At 44.8% G+C, this 15,353-nt stretch overlaps 1 protein-coding gene across 1 annotated transcript in view; it reads left to right on the top strand.

The window, feature by feature from the left end:
• The window catches only part of DCAF13 (DDB1 and CUL4 associated factor 13), a 59,876-nt gene extending 45,649 nt beyond the window's left edge, over positions 1-14,227 (top strand). Inside the window, exons 10-11 of the mRNA XM_006122393.5 lie at positions 11,830-11,993; positions 13,227-14,227. Coding sequence (XP_006122455.2) covers positions 11,830-11,993; positions 13,227-13,314 — 252 coding nt within the window. The 3' untranslated portion in view covers positions 13,315-14,227. The remainder of the gene's footprint in view (positions 1-11,829; positions 11,994-13,226) is intronic.
• The last annotated feature ends 1,126 nt before the right edge of the window (positions 14,228-15,353 follow it).

Raw genomic sequence — 15,353 nt, 5'->3', positions numbered from 1 at the left:
GGCTTCATAATAGCTACAATTTACAATTCAGGTTCTTTAGAGTCCTATTACAGTATAATCTGGAGTACTTCAAGTGACTTCTAATGTAGAGGTCTAGGAATTTAAAGGAGCGGACTGACTGCCTTTAGTATGATTTTGAGAAATAAGCATTTAACAAAATTTACATCTGAGTGAAAAGTGGAAAATGCAACATTAATGGAATAAAATAAATAAGTATATCTTGGAAGTGCTCTTGTTTTCTGAATTATAGAACAGGGCACACTGAATCTTCACCAGCGGTTGGCAACCTTTTCAAACCAGAGAGCCAAACTACATCAAAATTCAGAAGTAGAAGTCAAAAAAGTGCCAGTATAAGAGTGCTTATTTGCATGACTGAAAATACACAACTTAATATTATTGATAATTGACATGATGATTAATAATAGCATAAATGAAACATTATTCTCACAGACTTTATTTAATGGGACTTCTGCTGTTGCTGGGGGTGCAGTTTGTGGGTATGGGGTGCAGGAGTCAGAGTTGGAGTGCATGAGGGGCTTAAGGCAGGGAGCTGGGATGTGTACGAAGTGCAGGAGGCAGGGCAGGGCACTAGGGATGGGAAGTAGAGTATGTGGGTTGGCCCTAAGGCCAGATTATTTTACCTGGCTGTGTTGAGATGTATCAAAATGAATAGGGGTCTGGGATTGACTATACATCAATGGGTAAGGGGTCTAGCCAGAACAAGCATTGTCATTGCCCTTTAAACATGTTTTTCACCTTTGTTCTGGCAGCCTTGAAAGATGGTTGCACCGAACAGTGTCTTGTTTTGCCTTCGCATTTGTCTGTAAAAACATTTTCAGGGTTGAAGCGCTTTCTCCCTCCCTATAAGCTACTGATTAAGACAGTAAGTAATACTGATTCAACTAAAAACCAATAAACAAGTAACAGGGGTGGGTAGAATTGTATTAATCACCTACTTATTAATATTCATTGTTTCGGAGTTAACATTACTTACTACCTTATTTAGTAGTGATAGACGTGTGAATTAACATACTAAAGTAGATAAAAGGGTGTGATTGGCACCAGGTTGTTGTCACTCGGACGTTGTGTTGAATGTTCCATTTACCCCATCTGCTCCTGGGTTGCCTGTTTCTTCTCTAACCGGCTGAGGCTGGGCTACTATGCCCAGGCAGCAGTGGCTGTCCGAGGGACTGGGCCAGGGTCGCTGTAGCTGGATTGTGGCCTTCCCTCAGACCCATGCCACACAAGAGGGGGGCCAATGCCAGCCCGTCCTGCAGCCAGACGGGGGCCAGACTGCGGGATCTGCCCCAGGATTAGGGCCAGGGAAAGGAGGCTGTGGCCAGGTGGGGACTGGGCCTTGATTGGGGGCCTTGTTGGCCAGGCAGCTGCGGCTGGATCCCAAGCTGGGCTGCTGCGGCTGGGCTGTTGCAGCTGTTGCAGGCTGCCGTGGCTGGGCTACAGTCTGCCCCAGGAGCATGGTGGCTGGGGACAGACTGGGGCTGTCAGGTGGGCTGAAGCTGGGCCACTGTGGCTAGATGGAGGCATCTGCTGCTGCCAGCCCCTCTCACTATCCTAGCTTGGAGCGTGCATGCGTCCCCTAGAGTGCACCATCTGCCGGCCCTTTAAACGAGCAGAGTCCTGCAGCCAGCTCTTGCCAGAGTGCACTGCCATACTTTCACCTCTGGTTAAAGGAGAAATAGACAAAAAAGGCCATCTTGACATGAGTAATTACACATTTTTTAAATTTTGAATTAATTTTTCATTTTGATTTTAAAAGTTGCATGTATTTTGGAATGACAGGAGAGCCATATTTGGTTCTATACTGAGCCACAGGTTACTGACCCCTGATCTACACTGAAGCTCTGAAGATCTTTACTAAACTTGGAATTGTTAAGGCATTTGGTAACTTCTAATTCAGCAATCCATAAAAGATGAATCTTTAATGGGATTACTGACTGAAGTAAAAGCAGCAGAGCTGGCCTCGGGTTAGTTCTGTTATCTCTCCTATAAATATAAGGAATAGACTGAAAACAGAGCAGGAGACTAACCAAATAAAGTGCTTTTTAGGAATGCTTTGTATTCTGTAAATGCAAAAGCATTAGCGTGAGGAGAAACCTGGTGGCACTTAGGGTTGCTGTTTACAATTGCTATCCTATAGGAGATACGGAATCAGCAAAAAATTGTGATTTAAGGATTGAGTGAGATTTGAAGGAAAGTGCATTTACAGCCCCTTGTTTCTTGATTTAGCAAATCACATTGGCAATCGAGCATTAAGATGTGTGCTTTCAATCAACAGTATCAGTAATTTTCATTTGGAAATAAAGCTAACACATAAGTAGTCCTGTGTAGTATGTGTGACGTACCATAGCTTTAGGAGTGATTTCTTGAGCTTGTGATGAAATGTAAATGTTAATTAGCCACTTAGCTGAAACTTCATCCTGCTGTTTAACAAGTCTGTGTGAGTTGACATTGTTAATCAATTGTCCTTTGACAGAAGGAAAATTTTGCTAAATTGTAAGTAAGCTTTACATCAGGGTGGGCAAGATATGGCCAATGGGCCAAATCAGGCCCACCAAACCATTTGATCTGTCCTGCGGCCTGCCTCAGCAGGGAGGGCGGAGGCAAGAGACTTTGCATGCTTTGCCTCTCCCAGGCCCCAGTTGGCTTGGCGACAGGGTAGCAAAAGAAGTGTCCACCCCTTGCCTGCCGCCACGGGTGGTTGGTACATAGCTGGAACTGTGCGCTGTTCAAAATGGCTGGTGGTCCCCTCTATGCTCCGTGTGCTCCTGGTGGCAGGAGGGTGAGTAGGAGATTTTGTGTGTTTTCCCCCTGCCCGTGGCCAATCATCACAGTTGGAGGCAGGGAAGCGTGCAAAGTCTCTCGTCCCCTGCCAGGGTTGCCATCCTGGTACCATCAGTCATTTTGGACAGCTGGTGGCTTCGTCTATGTGCCATGCGCCGCTGGTGGAGAGTGAGAGACTTTGCGCGCTTCCCTACCCTCACCTGCGATGATTGACCTGAGGGCAGGGAAGCATGCAAAATCTCCTCCTCTACCGCACCAGGGGCATGTGGCATGTCGCAGGAACCACCAGTTGTTCAAAATAGCTGGTGGTTCCCTCTAGATCAGTGGTTCTCAACTCGTTTCAGTCCACTGACCACCAGGCCAATCAAAAAATTTTCGTGGACCACCTCCAGCACATGTAGCACAGGATGAACAACACAGCAACCACTCAGCACGACAGTGGCAGCTACACTGATGCTCAGAGTCTCAGATGGAAGTTACTGGCAGCACAATGCGGTTGCATCCTAGGTGACAGTATGGATGATGCGCTGCATGCTTGTGAACACGGCGTAAAACAGCCTAACGGCAGTGCCTGCTCACACCATGTGACTTTGGACAATGTTCCTGTGAACCACCAGTGGTCCACGGACCACCAGTTGAGAATCACAGCTCTAGATGCTGCATGACCCTGGCAGGGGACAAAAGACTTCATGTGCTCCCCCATCCCTAGAACTGAATTAGCTTGGGGGCAGGGGAGTATGCCCCCCACGGAAGCATGGCTCTAAGCAGCACATGGAAGGAACCCATGTGGCTGGGCTGCTACAGGAGGGAGCCTGCCTCAGGGACCCCATTGGACTGCTGGCTGGGAGCCACCAAGGTAAGTAACTCCCGGCCACAGCCTGCCTCTTGCATCCCAGCCTTTGCCATTTCTTAACTCCCTGCCCCAGGTCCTCACCCCTCTCTGCCCTAGGTTACCCAAATTCTCTGCATGCTGCCCCAGATCACAATTCCCTCCAGACCCTACACCCCCTGCCACACCCATCCCCCAGGTCAAAATTCATTCCTGCACCCCTACTCCTTCCCAGGCCCAGCACCTTAATCCCCTGCCCAAGGTCACAACCCCCTACTTCATCTAAACTTCCTCTGATCCCACACCCTCTCCCGCACATCAATCCCCTACCCCAAACTCACTTCCAACCCAACATCCATCCTAAACCCCTCTCCCAAAGGAAATGGCGTGTGTTGCCTGAACAGCTCGGTCTGTGGCACCCAATAACTTAGTTCCACGGCCTTTCTGCATGGTGGGGGTAAGGGGGGAGGTCAGGAGACCTGGGTCTGCACATCTCTGACTGTGCAGACAGCGCTCTCTGCCCTGGGACTCCCCGCACCCTCCCTTCCCCTCTCCTCCGCACAGGACGGCATCATGGAAGTAAGTTGCTGGAGTGCAACAGCCCCGCTGTTCACGCAGCACGCACACCAGCTGTTTGGGGAGGGGAAATGCAGTCCCACACTTCCTGGAACCCAGAGGTGCTGCAGGATTGCCAGGTACGGGTCCCAGCTGCCCCTGTCCCGTGTCCAGACCCCCCAGGAGTACCCTGTCCCCACCAGTACTGTCCCTAGCACCCTGTTCCCGGCCCCAGCATCCTTCCACCCACCCCAGCAGCACCCTGTCCCCAACACCCTGCCATCCACCCTAGCACCCACCATCACTCTGTTCCTTGTCCCAGTTCCTTGTCCCACCCCAGTGCCCAACAGGACCATGTCCCTGACCCCAGCATCCTGTCTCAGCACCCCGCCACCTGTGCCAGCATCCTGCCACCCAGCAGCACCCTCTCCCCGGCCCCAGCACCCACTAGCACCCTGTCCCTTGCCCCCACCAGCACATTTGGGACCACATTAGTGAGGCTTGGGGGTTTTGGAGGGTTTTTTTTGCATCTCACGTGTGTGGCCCCAACTGATTTTTCTGTGGGTCAGTGACCCTTGACTCAAAACAGGTTCCCCACCTCTCTCATAAATAAATGCTAATACCTTTTGAGTTTGACATAATTTATTTAAAAATGAAGCCTGGCCAACATGCCCCCACTTGGGGCCAAATCCCCATCTCACTGCAGCATCATAACACTCCTGCACCACCTGACCCCAAACCTGAGCCTATCATACACTGGAACCCCCTGTCCTGAGCCTCTTACATCCCCAAACTCCTGCATCCCCACATCCTTGGTCTTCTGCCACAACACTCCTGCACCATCTATACATCACAAATCTGTGTCCTGAGCCCATCATACTCACAGCCTCCTTGCCCTGAGCCTGTCACATATCCAACCCAAACTCCCGCACCCTCACATCCACAAGCCTATGACTTGCTCGGCACCCCAACCTTCCCCAACCTTTTTTGATTGACAAACCATGGGGTTCCTTGTAATTCTATGGCCAAATAAAATTGGGAAACACTGCCCTAGATAATCTGGATCAGGTCTCATTGTGCTAGGCGCTATACAAACACATAGTAGGAGATCGGGATGCTAATCATTAACTGGTAGAGGCTGGAGAAGCTCCCTTCCTGCCATAGGGCCTGCCATGTGTAGAGAGCACTCCAGCCAATGGGAGCAGTCCCCATCCATGGTGGGGAGACTGCTTTGCCCCTCCCCCCCCCCCCCCCCCCGCTCCTGTCTAACTGGTTAACTAGTTAAACTTAACTAATTAAATGGGATTTTACATCCCTAGTAGGAGAGAGTCCTTGCAAACTCTGTAGGGGCAATCTAAACTAAGACAAGATGTAAGAAAGGGGTGTCTCCAACAAATGGAATCGCTTGTGGGCATGGTGGGTAGGTGGAGTCTCAAAGATTTTAAAAAAATCTAATTTGCTGTTTAAATGTCTACTGACTATTAATTAGCTGTAACCATTTGACAATTTGTTATAGGCATTATGGTCAATTTTGAGTATCCTGGCTTTGTGTTGCATCATTCATGAACATTGCTTCATCAATGACAAGTGTTCACAATTTAGGAGGGACTTCCCCTGTGACTGAATGAGGTATCTTTATATGACCCCCGGCCACTTGAAATGGGAGTAAGAAGACACATCTTGAGCCAAAGTTTCTTTCTTGTCCAATTAACTCTGCTAACTCTGGACTAACTCTGCTAGGTAGGTCCATCCATCACTTAACCAGTAACTGTAAATCTGAGCTAAACTAACAAAATCAAATGTTGTAGGTAACAATTGTCCTTGAGCTTAAAGTGTCTTTTTTGTTTTACTCACTTTTACATTTGGGTGCTGAGTCTGCCCCTTAAAAATAATCTGTGTGTAGTTTCTGATGCAAATCAGCCTCTGTGTTTAGGCTTTTTTCTTCATTGTTTATGTTATCAAGGCTTGGTCTACACTACAAACGTACGTTGGTATAACTACCGATGCTCCTGAGTAATGTAGCTAGGCTGACCTAACCCCTGGTGTAGATAGTGCTATGTTGACGACTGAGGGCTTCTCCAACTGACATAACTACTACCTTTTAGGGAGCTGGAGTATCTGTGCCAACAGGAAAAGTTCTCTGTTGTTATAGGTAATGTCTTCAATAAGTGATGTACACTACTGGTGTAGGGAAGCCCTTAGACTGGGATAGGGATTTAAGCAACTAGTTGACTATCTGATAGGCAACTAGCGTGTCGACTATCCAATAAGTAAAAGCTTTTCTCCCCACCCCCCTTTGCTACCTGTATTAGAAAGAGGCAGTAAGGGGAGGGGAAACGAAGCGGTGCTGGTGGGAGCTGTCTTAAAAGCCAGTTCCCCCAGCTCCAGCAGAAGGGTCAGGTGTGCAGCAGCGGCGTTCCACCTTTGAAATGTACAAGAATCCCCGCTGGGGTTCTTGTACATTTCAAAGCGGAAGCACTGCATGGAGCTTGGGGCCAGCGGGGGGACTCAGAGAGAGTCCCCTGCTGGCCCAGGATCCATTCGGCATTTCAAAGACAGAATGCCGCACAGAACTTCCACCTTTGAATTGTAGCAACAACCAGGCGTGCTCTTGCTACATTTCAAAGCAGAAGCTCCCTTATCAACTAATTGAATAGTTGATGGAAATTCCATTGACTGTTCGATCAGTTGATTAATCTAATTTTAACATCCCTAGATTGGGGTAGGCAGTAATTTTTGATGAGGGAGGCACTCCAAGATTTTGGTAAGTGGCCAAGGGTCACACTTTTCTATGGAAGAGATGCATAGTCTGGGATGGAGGTTGGGTGCAGAAGGGAGCTTAGGGTAGGAGTTTGGGATATAGGAGAGGGTTTAGGGTCTGAGAGGGAGTTATGACCAGGGACAGAGGATTGGGATGCAAGATCCAGGAGGGAGTGGTGACCTGGGAAAGAAGAGTGCAGAGGGTTTGGGTAGTGACCTGGGACAGGGAGTTGGGGTGTGGGAAAAGGTGAGGTGCCAGGTGCAGGCCCTGACCAGGAGGTGCTTACCTAGGCAGCTCTTAGCCAGCAGCCCAGTGGGACTCTCAGGGAGACTCCCTGCCTGCTGCAGCCCCAGTCTTACAGTGGCTGGCTGCTCCCTCTGTGTGCCTCTTGGTGCTGGGGCTGGGAGCTGACTTTGCATGCTGCACCTGCCCCCAGGCCAGTCATAGCAGCCCCTTTTGGGGGCTGAGGCAGTGCACAAAGTCCTTCTCCTCTTCCCAGCACTTGGCACAGAGAGGCACATGGAAGAAGTAACCAGCCACTTTGAGCCTGGAGCTGCTGCAGCAGCCAGGAAGCCTGCTGAGAGTCCTGGTGAGGCGGGCTGGATCCAAAGGCTTGGTGGGCCAGCATCTTGCCCCTGCCTGCCTTAGATGTAGGTCAGATGTACAATAAGTTTCAGGGTAACAAAATAAGTAGCAGTAAATTTAATATCCAGTTAGTTTAATTAGTAATAGGGAATAAGTATAAATAAAAGCGAGCTGCGGTAAGAGCCATTGCCAAAATATGTCTGGTTTCTGATAAATGTTGCCTTTAGAATTTAGCTTTCCTAACCTAAAAGACATTATCTGGGTAGGACAGAGAGTAGTTGAGTTGCCGAAGTCCTACTTTTTTTAAAAGTGAAGTACAAGTGCAGTCGTATTTAAAAGGAGCATGATTTCAGCTCCTTAGCTATTCCCTTTCAACAGAGTGCTTTGGATAAGGACTCTTTTTGAGAAATGCCTGTCTAAATTCTGTGCAGAGTGTCGAGGGCACTCAAAATGATTGGGCTGTATCTCTCATACTAAGGCCATGCCTAGACTTGTCGTGATACAGCTACAGTGCTGAAGCTGTGCCCCTAAAGTGCTGGAGCATAGATGCTTTCCACATTGATGGAAGGGATTTTTCAATTGATGCTGTTAATCCATCTCTACAAGAGGCGGTAGCTAGATCAGTGGACAAATTCGTCTATTGGCCTAGCTGTTTCTACACAAGGGGTTAGGTCAATTTAACTACAGCATTCAGAACATGACATTTTTCACAGCCCTGAACAATCAGTGTAGGGTGGACAACAGTAGAGAGAGTTGATTCTAGGATAGATTTTACCAGCACTGAGAATAAAGATGCCATTTTTAGAGGTTTTTCACTCCACACTTCTGTTCCTAGCAATCACTCCTACAGAAGCACACATTAATCTCCTTCCTTCACTTCCTTCATCACTTATTATTTTTTTTGTCCTTTTTATTTCTCGTTCCAATCGGTTTAGGGATTGTAGAGATTTTTATGGTCAAACCTATACTGGAATTATTTTGCATCGTACTGTTACACTTCTTTTATGAATAGGAGTGGAGTTTTTGTTTGATGAAAATTGATCTTATATTTGCCAGAACACCAGAACACAGTGTCTACACACTGTTGCTGATTATGGATGTGCACATAGATTTGAAGTGCCTTAAGGTAGGACTTGTCACTCATCCATGAAATTGTATACATTCTAATGCTTTAGTCTCTAAACGCTATAGCCCTGGTCCTGCAAGTCTGTTGTGCGTGGGTGGCTCTCTCTCTCCTTGCAGAAAGCACCATGGAAGTCAATGGAATTCTGTCCAGGTTCTGCTTGCAGGATGGGAGTCCATTTGCCTCTTTTTATCCGTTTTCTCTGGTACATGTATCTTCATCTTTGGAGGTCATTTAGTTGTTAATTTTAGCCATTTGGGCATCATTATCTTTGGTGATATGTGGTTAAAGTTGCTATGCATATTATGGAGACAATCATCTACGCTTCGCAATTAGGCAGTACATGTCCAGATATAAGTAAGTGTATAAAAGGCATATAAAGAAATCTGAAAACGATGTAGCAGACTTTAAAATTATTGACTGTGTTTGTATCAATTTTTTTAACATGACATTCTAGATGCTTCATACATTAATTTACAGGATCTTTTTAGTCAGCAAGGTTACACTAAATCAGCAACTATTTGTTCTTCTTAAATTCAATTAAAGAAAATCATTTATTTTAATTAAAATAAAAGCCCATTAATTTGGATTGTGTTGGCAGTTTGCTGCACGGTGACAGTGCCTGAGATTTATTGCAACTGAACCAGCTATTTAGGCTGGTTTAGTAGAATGAACTTGACTTTATGAGGTGGTGGGAGAATTATCCAGTAATCCTGCTGGTTTGCTCACTGATTGAAATTTAGGAAATGATCCCAGATGTAAGTAGAAAGATGTGTTTAATGGATTAGAAGATGTAGAAACCAAATTTTATATTTTTACTACTTTTATATTTGAAAACATGTTTTCTGTTTTAAGACAATGAATAACTGGCAGCAGCACATTTGGCAATCTAGATTATCACTCCGGGGGGGGGGGGGGATTTTTTGTTAACATAATTAATGAGTTGGAAGCAAGCTATTTCACACTTTTTTGGTCTCAGTTTGTAAGTGAAGTGTATTTTCAGAATTTATTAAACATTTCCTTCTGAGAAATTCCATTAAAGGTGATCTCTAAAAGGGAAAAGAATTGGGGGGGGCGGGGGGGAAGCGCTTTAAAAGCAAAACCAAAAACATGTACATGGAGGGGTGAGTTACTGTTTATTCTTTTATGTTAACAATTCAGATGTTGTCTGCCCTGGAATTCCCTGTAGTAAGGGCTCTCAAACTTAATTGCACCATGACCACATTCTGACAATAAAAAATTGCTACATGACCCTGGGAGGACAGGGGGATGGGACCAAAGCCTAAGCCCTACCATCCAAGGGTTTCAACCTAGTCATGCCACCCAAGGTTGAAGCCCTACTAGAGAACTAGTGAAACTGAGTCGCATTGAAAGCTGAACAATACAAGCTGTTTACACTATCCTTAATTTTTCTAAAATTTCCCTCTAGTTCTAGTTGAAATATTTAGAGGGGAAGGAAGGAAGACAAATGTATGTACCTCCTAACAATGGGAAGGGCTTTTAGTCAAACTCTGGGAGAGCTGGGGAATAAGGATGTTAAATTACTGAGTAATTTACTAGTTGAGTAATCGATAGACTGTTCATTGACTACTCAACTAGTCGATAGGGCTCTTGTGCATTTCAGAGGAGGAGTGCGGAACTCCATGTGCAGCCCGAGGCCAGTGGGAAGTCCTGCTGACTCTGGGCTCCATGAGGACGCTTACCCTTTGAAACGGGGACTGGTACTGTGCTTTGTGCAGCATTTCCGCAGAATCCGAGGTCATCTGGGGACTCCCCAGTGGACCTCGGGCTCTGCTCGCTTTGAAATTCTGCACTGAAATGTGGGATCAGCTGGGGAGTCCTTAGCTGATCCTGGGTTCCATGGAAATGCCACGCGGAGCCTGGGGTCAGCTGGGGACTGATCCCAGGCTCCGTGCGGCATTTCCTCCAAACCTGGAGGCTCCACTCAGCATTTCAAAGCAGCAGTGCCATACGGAACCCGGATCAACTGGGGATTCCCCAGCTGACTCGGATTCCGTGGAAATGCAGCAGGGAGCCCAGGGTCAGCTAGGGAGTCCCCAGCTGACCCCGGGCTCCAGGCTGCACTTCCTCTTTGAAACACCATGGCAGCATTTCAAAGCGGCAGCACCTCACAATTGATCCTGGGCTCTATGTGGTGCTGCCCCTTTGGAGAAAAGACAGCCTCACCAAATCGAGCACTGGCCTTAAAATTGACATGACTGAGCAAATGTTGAAAGAGACTTAACCGAGATGAGCCAGAAAATAGGATGGACCTTGAATAGGATTATTTCTCATTAATCCTTGCAGAAAAGGAGATAAAACAGAGAGAATTTTTTAGCACCGCTAAATCAATATTTAAGGTTTGAAAACTAGAACAAAATGTTATTGAAAACCAAATTGACTGTAGCACTTTTTGTTAAAGCATAAGGAATGTTAAGAATTTATTGGGATGAAGAAACAAAATATTACTTGATGGAATTCTTGATTTATGGACACTAGCAATGCCAGGTAAATCTATTAGTGATAAATAAACATCACTGCATATATGCAATATGATCAAGTTAAAACTTACAGTTCCCAATGGACTAATTCCATTAAAATAGATGAAAATTCTGGGTAGGCCTAGAACATGCCCCATATCCACTGAAGATAACATTCCCGTTGTAAAGAGAGGCTTTAGCAAGACATGTTGATAGCAGTTTCTCCAGGTACAATAGATAAGAACTGAAAAGGCTTTGAATCTTTTGGGTTTCATAACAAAAGCTCATCATTTGGTTAGAGAGGGGTGTTAATATTTTTTTTTCATTTGTTGTTATATACTCCTCATTCTCCCCTACTTTAACAGGGCTAATCCTTTGCCCTGAGAAATACTAGCAAGTCACTAGTTTCCTTTCCCCCTCCCACCTCTGTGGCAGAATGAAGTTTGCTCATAGAAAAATGTATTTTAACTTTTGTGAAACTTAAAATTATAGTACTATATTCTGCATGCAAGCAGTGGGTAACAAAATAACAATTTAAAAAAATATTTACTAGTATTATAGTTTCTTCTTTTAGGTTTATAACACAGAGAGAAAAATGGCCAGAAGAAACCACTTTAGCTGTCTAAACTTGTTTGTAGAGAAGTTCATGTTATTGCAACCTGTGCTGTTTATAACACATTTATGTCTTCTGTAGCTTGCACCACGAGAGAGAGCAGCTATGAATTACAACCAAAAGTTGAAAGAGAAGTTCCAACACCATCCTCAGATCAAACGCATAGCTCGTCACCGTCACTTGCCCAAAGCTATCTACAGCCAGGCCAAGCAGCAGCGCATCATGCGGGAAGCTTGTCGGCGGAAGTATGACTCTTTTTCTGTCTTTTTTTTTTTCTTCATTATGTATTGGTAAAAGAGATGTTACCCCATTGTTGTGGCAACAGTCCATAGGGACTCTAACAAGGGAACAGCTCTTATGAATGACTAGTATCAATTTGGTCAAGCAAATAAATCAGCTATTAGACTGATAGTTAGAGTCTGTGGAGTAGTAAGTGCAGATCCAGCTGCCAGTAGGAGCAAAGACTAGCTTGCTTCCCGGGCCCTCTGAAAGGTTGAGAGAGGACATAAGGTCATAGATGGAGACCGCATCCCCTATCAGCTCTTTTGTGTAGTCATGTCAGAGGAATTAGGGTTGCTTTGGGAGGATGAGGGTGTTCTGGCTCCTTGGCTGTGCTCAGTCTTAGTATCAGTGTGAAAATTTTCACTTTACTGGAGCACCTCTATCGGTTCCTGGGAGTAGAAAGCATCTGTGCATATCTATTGCCATTGTACTGAAAGAGAAGTTGGCTGACACATGCATGGAGGAATGGGAGGTGCTGGGATTGAACATGTTTGTTACACTCTGGTGTCCACGCTTCCCAGCTGATCATCCTGTTTACAGCTATCTATAAATCAATCAATCAATCAATCTGTGCACTAAGAAAGGAGGCTCTTAAAAATGTGAACTTTAGTAAGTTTTCCAATTTAACACAGTTTTAGATGGACACTGTTCTTTTTTAAAAGGAATTTTTTGTAATACAGGCAGTCCCCGGGTTACATGGATCTGACTTACATCAGATCCCTACTTACAGACGGGGTGAGGCAACCCCACACTAGCTGCTTCCCCCCAGCAGACCAGGGAGACGCGAAGCTAGCGTGCCCCCCCTCTCCCTCCCGCAGCAGACCAGGGAGATGTGGAGCGGCTTTTCTCAGCAGACACCTCAGCTTGAGAATAAAGGACTGAGGGAAGTGAGGTGTGGGAGAATAAAACTGAGCTCTGGAGAAATGTTTGGCTAGAGTTTCCCCTATAATATGTACCAGTTCCGACTTGCATACAAATTCAACTTAAGAACAAACCTACAGTCCCTATGTTGTACGTAACCCGGGGACTGCCTGTACTTAATAATCTCAATTGATTTTGATTCTGAAATCATGCATTTTTAGGAACTGTGGAACACTTTGCCATAGTATCCTAAGCAAAAGCTAGAATTTCTGACCTTGAACACCTATTGCTGATATTATCAATCTCACTTTTCTCTTTGTCATGTCTGTTTCCAGGGAACTGAATCGCCGTAAACACAGCAAGCCGGGGTCCTCACCATTTGTGTCAGAAAAGAAGAAGCACATTGTGGCTGTAGTGAAATAACTTTTTTTGCTGGTTTACAGCATTGTGTGTAATTTTTTTATTTAAACAATTAGCTACACTGTACAAAAGTAAGGATCTGCTGCAGACCCAGCCACAAGTGATGTGGCTCATTTTTCTTCTTTGTATCCCCCTCCTCCTATTTCTCAAGTCATCATCCAGTTTGAGAATTCAGAATACTTGGTTTTATAAAGTCCTGTAATCAAACTTGTGGCTGGTGTAAATTGACCCAGCCCTATATATTTCAGTGAAACTTCACTTGAAATATCAGCAGAGAATTTGACTGTTGGGGTGATATATCAGTATATCAGCTCTCTCCCCTGCCACCTTCTCCTACAAAAAAAAAAAAAAAGGTGAACATATTTCATCATTGCCTATGGCAAATAGATTTCCCTGATGTTAGAAATTATAAACTATATATTTTTAATGACAATTATAAAAAAGGAAAAATATTTGTTAGAAATGAAGAAAATGAATATCACACACAATGAGATAAATCAGGATTACATTCTATGTCAGTAAGGGTATGTCTACATTGCATTCCTCTGTCGAGAGAGGAATGCAAAGGAACAAAATTGCAAATGAAGTGCGGATTTGAATTTCCCGCACTTCATTTGCATAATCACGTCTGGGCACTATTTTGAAATACCCTATTTTGAAAAAAATGTTGTCTAGATGCGTTTATTTTGAAAGAAAACCCTTCTTTCGAAATTACCCTTAAACCTCATTTTATAAGAGGAATGCAATGTAGACATATCCTAACTTTATACTGTGCTTATTATTGTGCAGCACATCCTTTTTTTCTCTGATTGAAAGGGATTGGACAGTACTCAGAGCAATGTAAATAACAGGGCTGTTGTATGATGATCATATTAATAATTGTTGAATAAATGTGTTTACACTTCTCTTAAAATTACTCAGTGTATCTCTTTCATCTGGGTCTTAGAAAACCTTGAAATTTCCTTCATGTGAGATGCATTGTAAACCTCTTGTTTAAGGTAACAAACAATTCTTTCATCCCAAAGTTCTTTAATTTGTGTGTGAGTATCACTTCACACCCAGCAGTGAATAGAAGCAGCTTCCTATTGAAATGACAGAATAATTTAGTTGGACAGATTGTAATTTTTCACACTGGAATTCAAGAAGGCTACTTGGTCTAATAGCTCTGTCCTTGGAGAAAATTTTGAGATATTTAACAGCCATAAATATTAATTTGATACTTAAGTTAAAAACATGGTGTTGAGAAGCACTGTGCTGCTGGAGATACAGTACTGTCTTTAGAATGAGTATTAACTGAGGCCCTTAATCTTTTTTGATTAATAAAAATTCTGTGTAAAATTTTCAAAAGCACCCATGTCCCATTTTCAACAGTGACCTAAACACTTAAATATCATTAACTTTCAATGAGGCTTAGGCGCCTCAGAATTTGACTGTGAGGGTCTAAAGATACAGAAGGATGTCTAGAGCAATGGTGCCCAAACTTCTGTTGCATCTCCTCCTTAGGTGTAATGGAACCACTACATGCTCCTCCTCCTTTGACTGCACAATTAACTTATCAGTAGAGCTTGGGCTGAAGGTGAAGCTGGGGGCCGACCTGAGGTGGGACTGCCCACGGGATCAGAGGGAATGAGGGTGAAGCTCAGATGGGCCTAGAGTTGGGATGGAGGCAGAGCATGGGATGTAGTAAAGTCTAGGGATGGAGGGAGTAGGGGGGAAAAGTAGAGCTGTGTCTGAGCTGAGCTGGGTTCGGGGCTGAGTGGTGCTCCCCACCTCCCATAGAGGCTGGCCTGGTCTCTGTCATGCAACCTTCCAAATATTCCTCCGTGCTCCTGAGGGAGACATGTCCCACAGTTTGGGGACCACTGGTCCAGAGGGATTTTCAAAAGCATTTAGATACCAGCCACCACTGATTTCAATAGGAGGTAGGTGCCTATGCACTTTTGAAAATTCCAGAAAAAGCCTGCCATTTTTAAAATAGGACTTCAGGTATTTTTGAAAACTCTGTCCCCCTCTAACACTTTTTACTGATAGCCTTCAGAACC

The sequence above is a fragment of the Pelodiscus sinensis genome, chromosome 2 (assembly GCF_052426305.1).
Source record: "Pelodiscus sinensis isolate ZL-2025 chromosome 2, ASM5242630v1, whole genome shotgun sequence".
Classification (NCBI taxonomy): domain Eukaryota; kingdom Metazoa; phylum Chordata; order Testudines; family Trionychidae; genus Pelodiscus; species Pelodiscus sinensis.
Note: the sequence above shows the minus strand (reverse complement) of the source record. Positions and strands in the feature narration are given on the sequence as shown.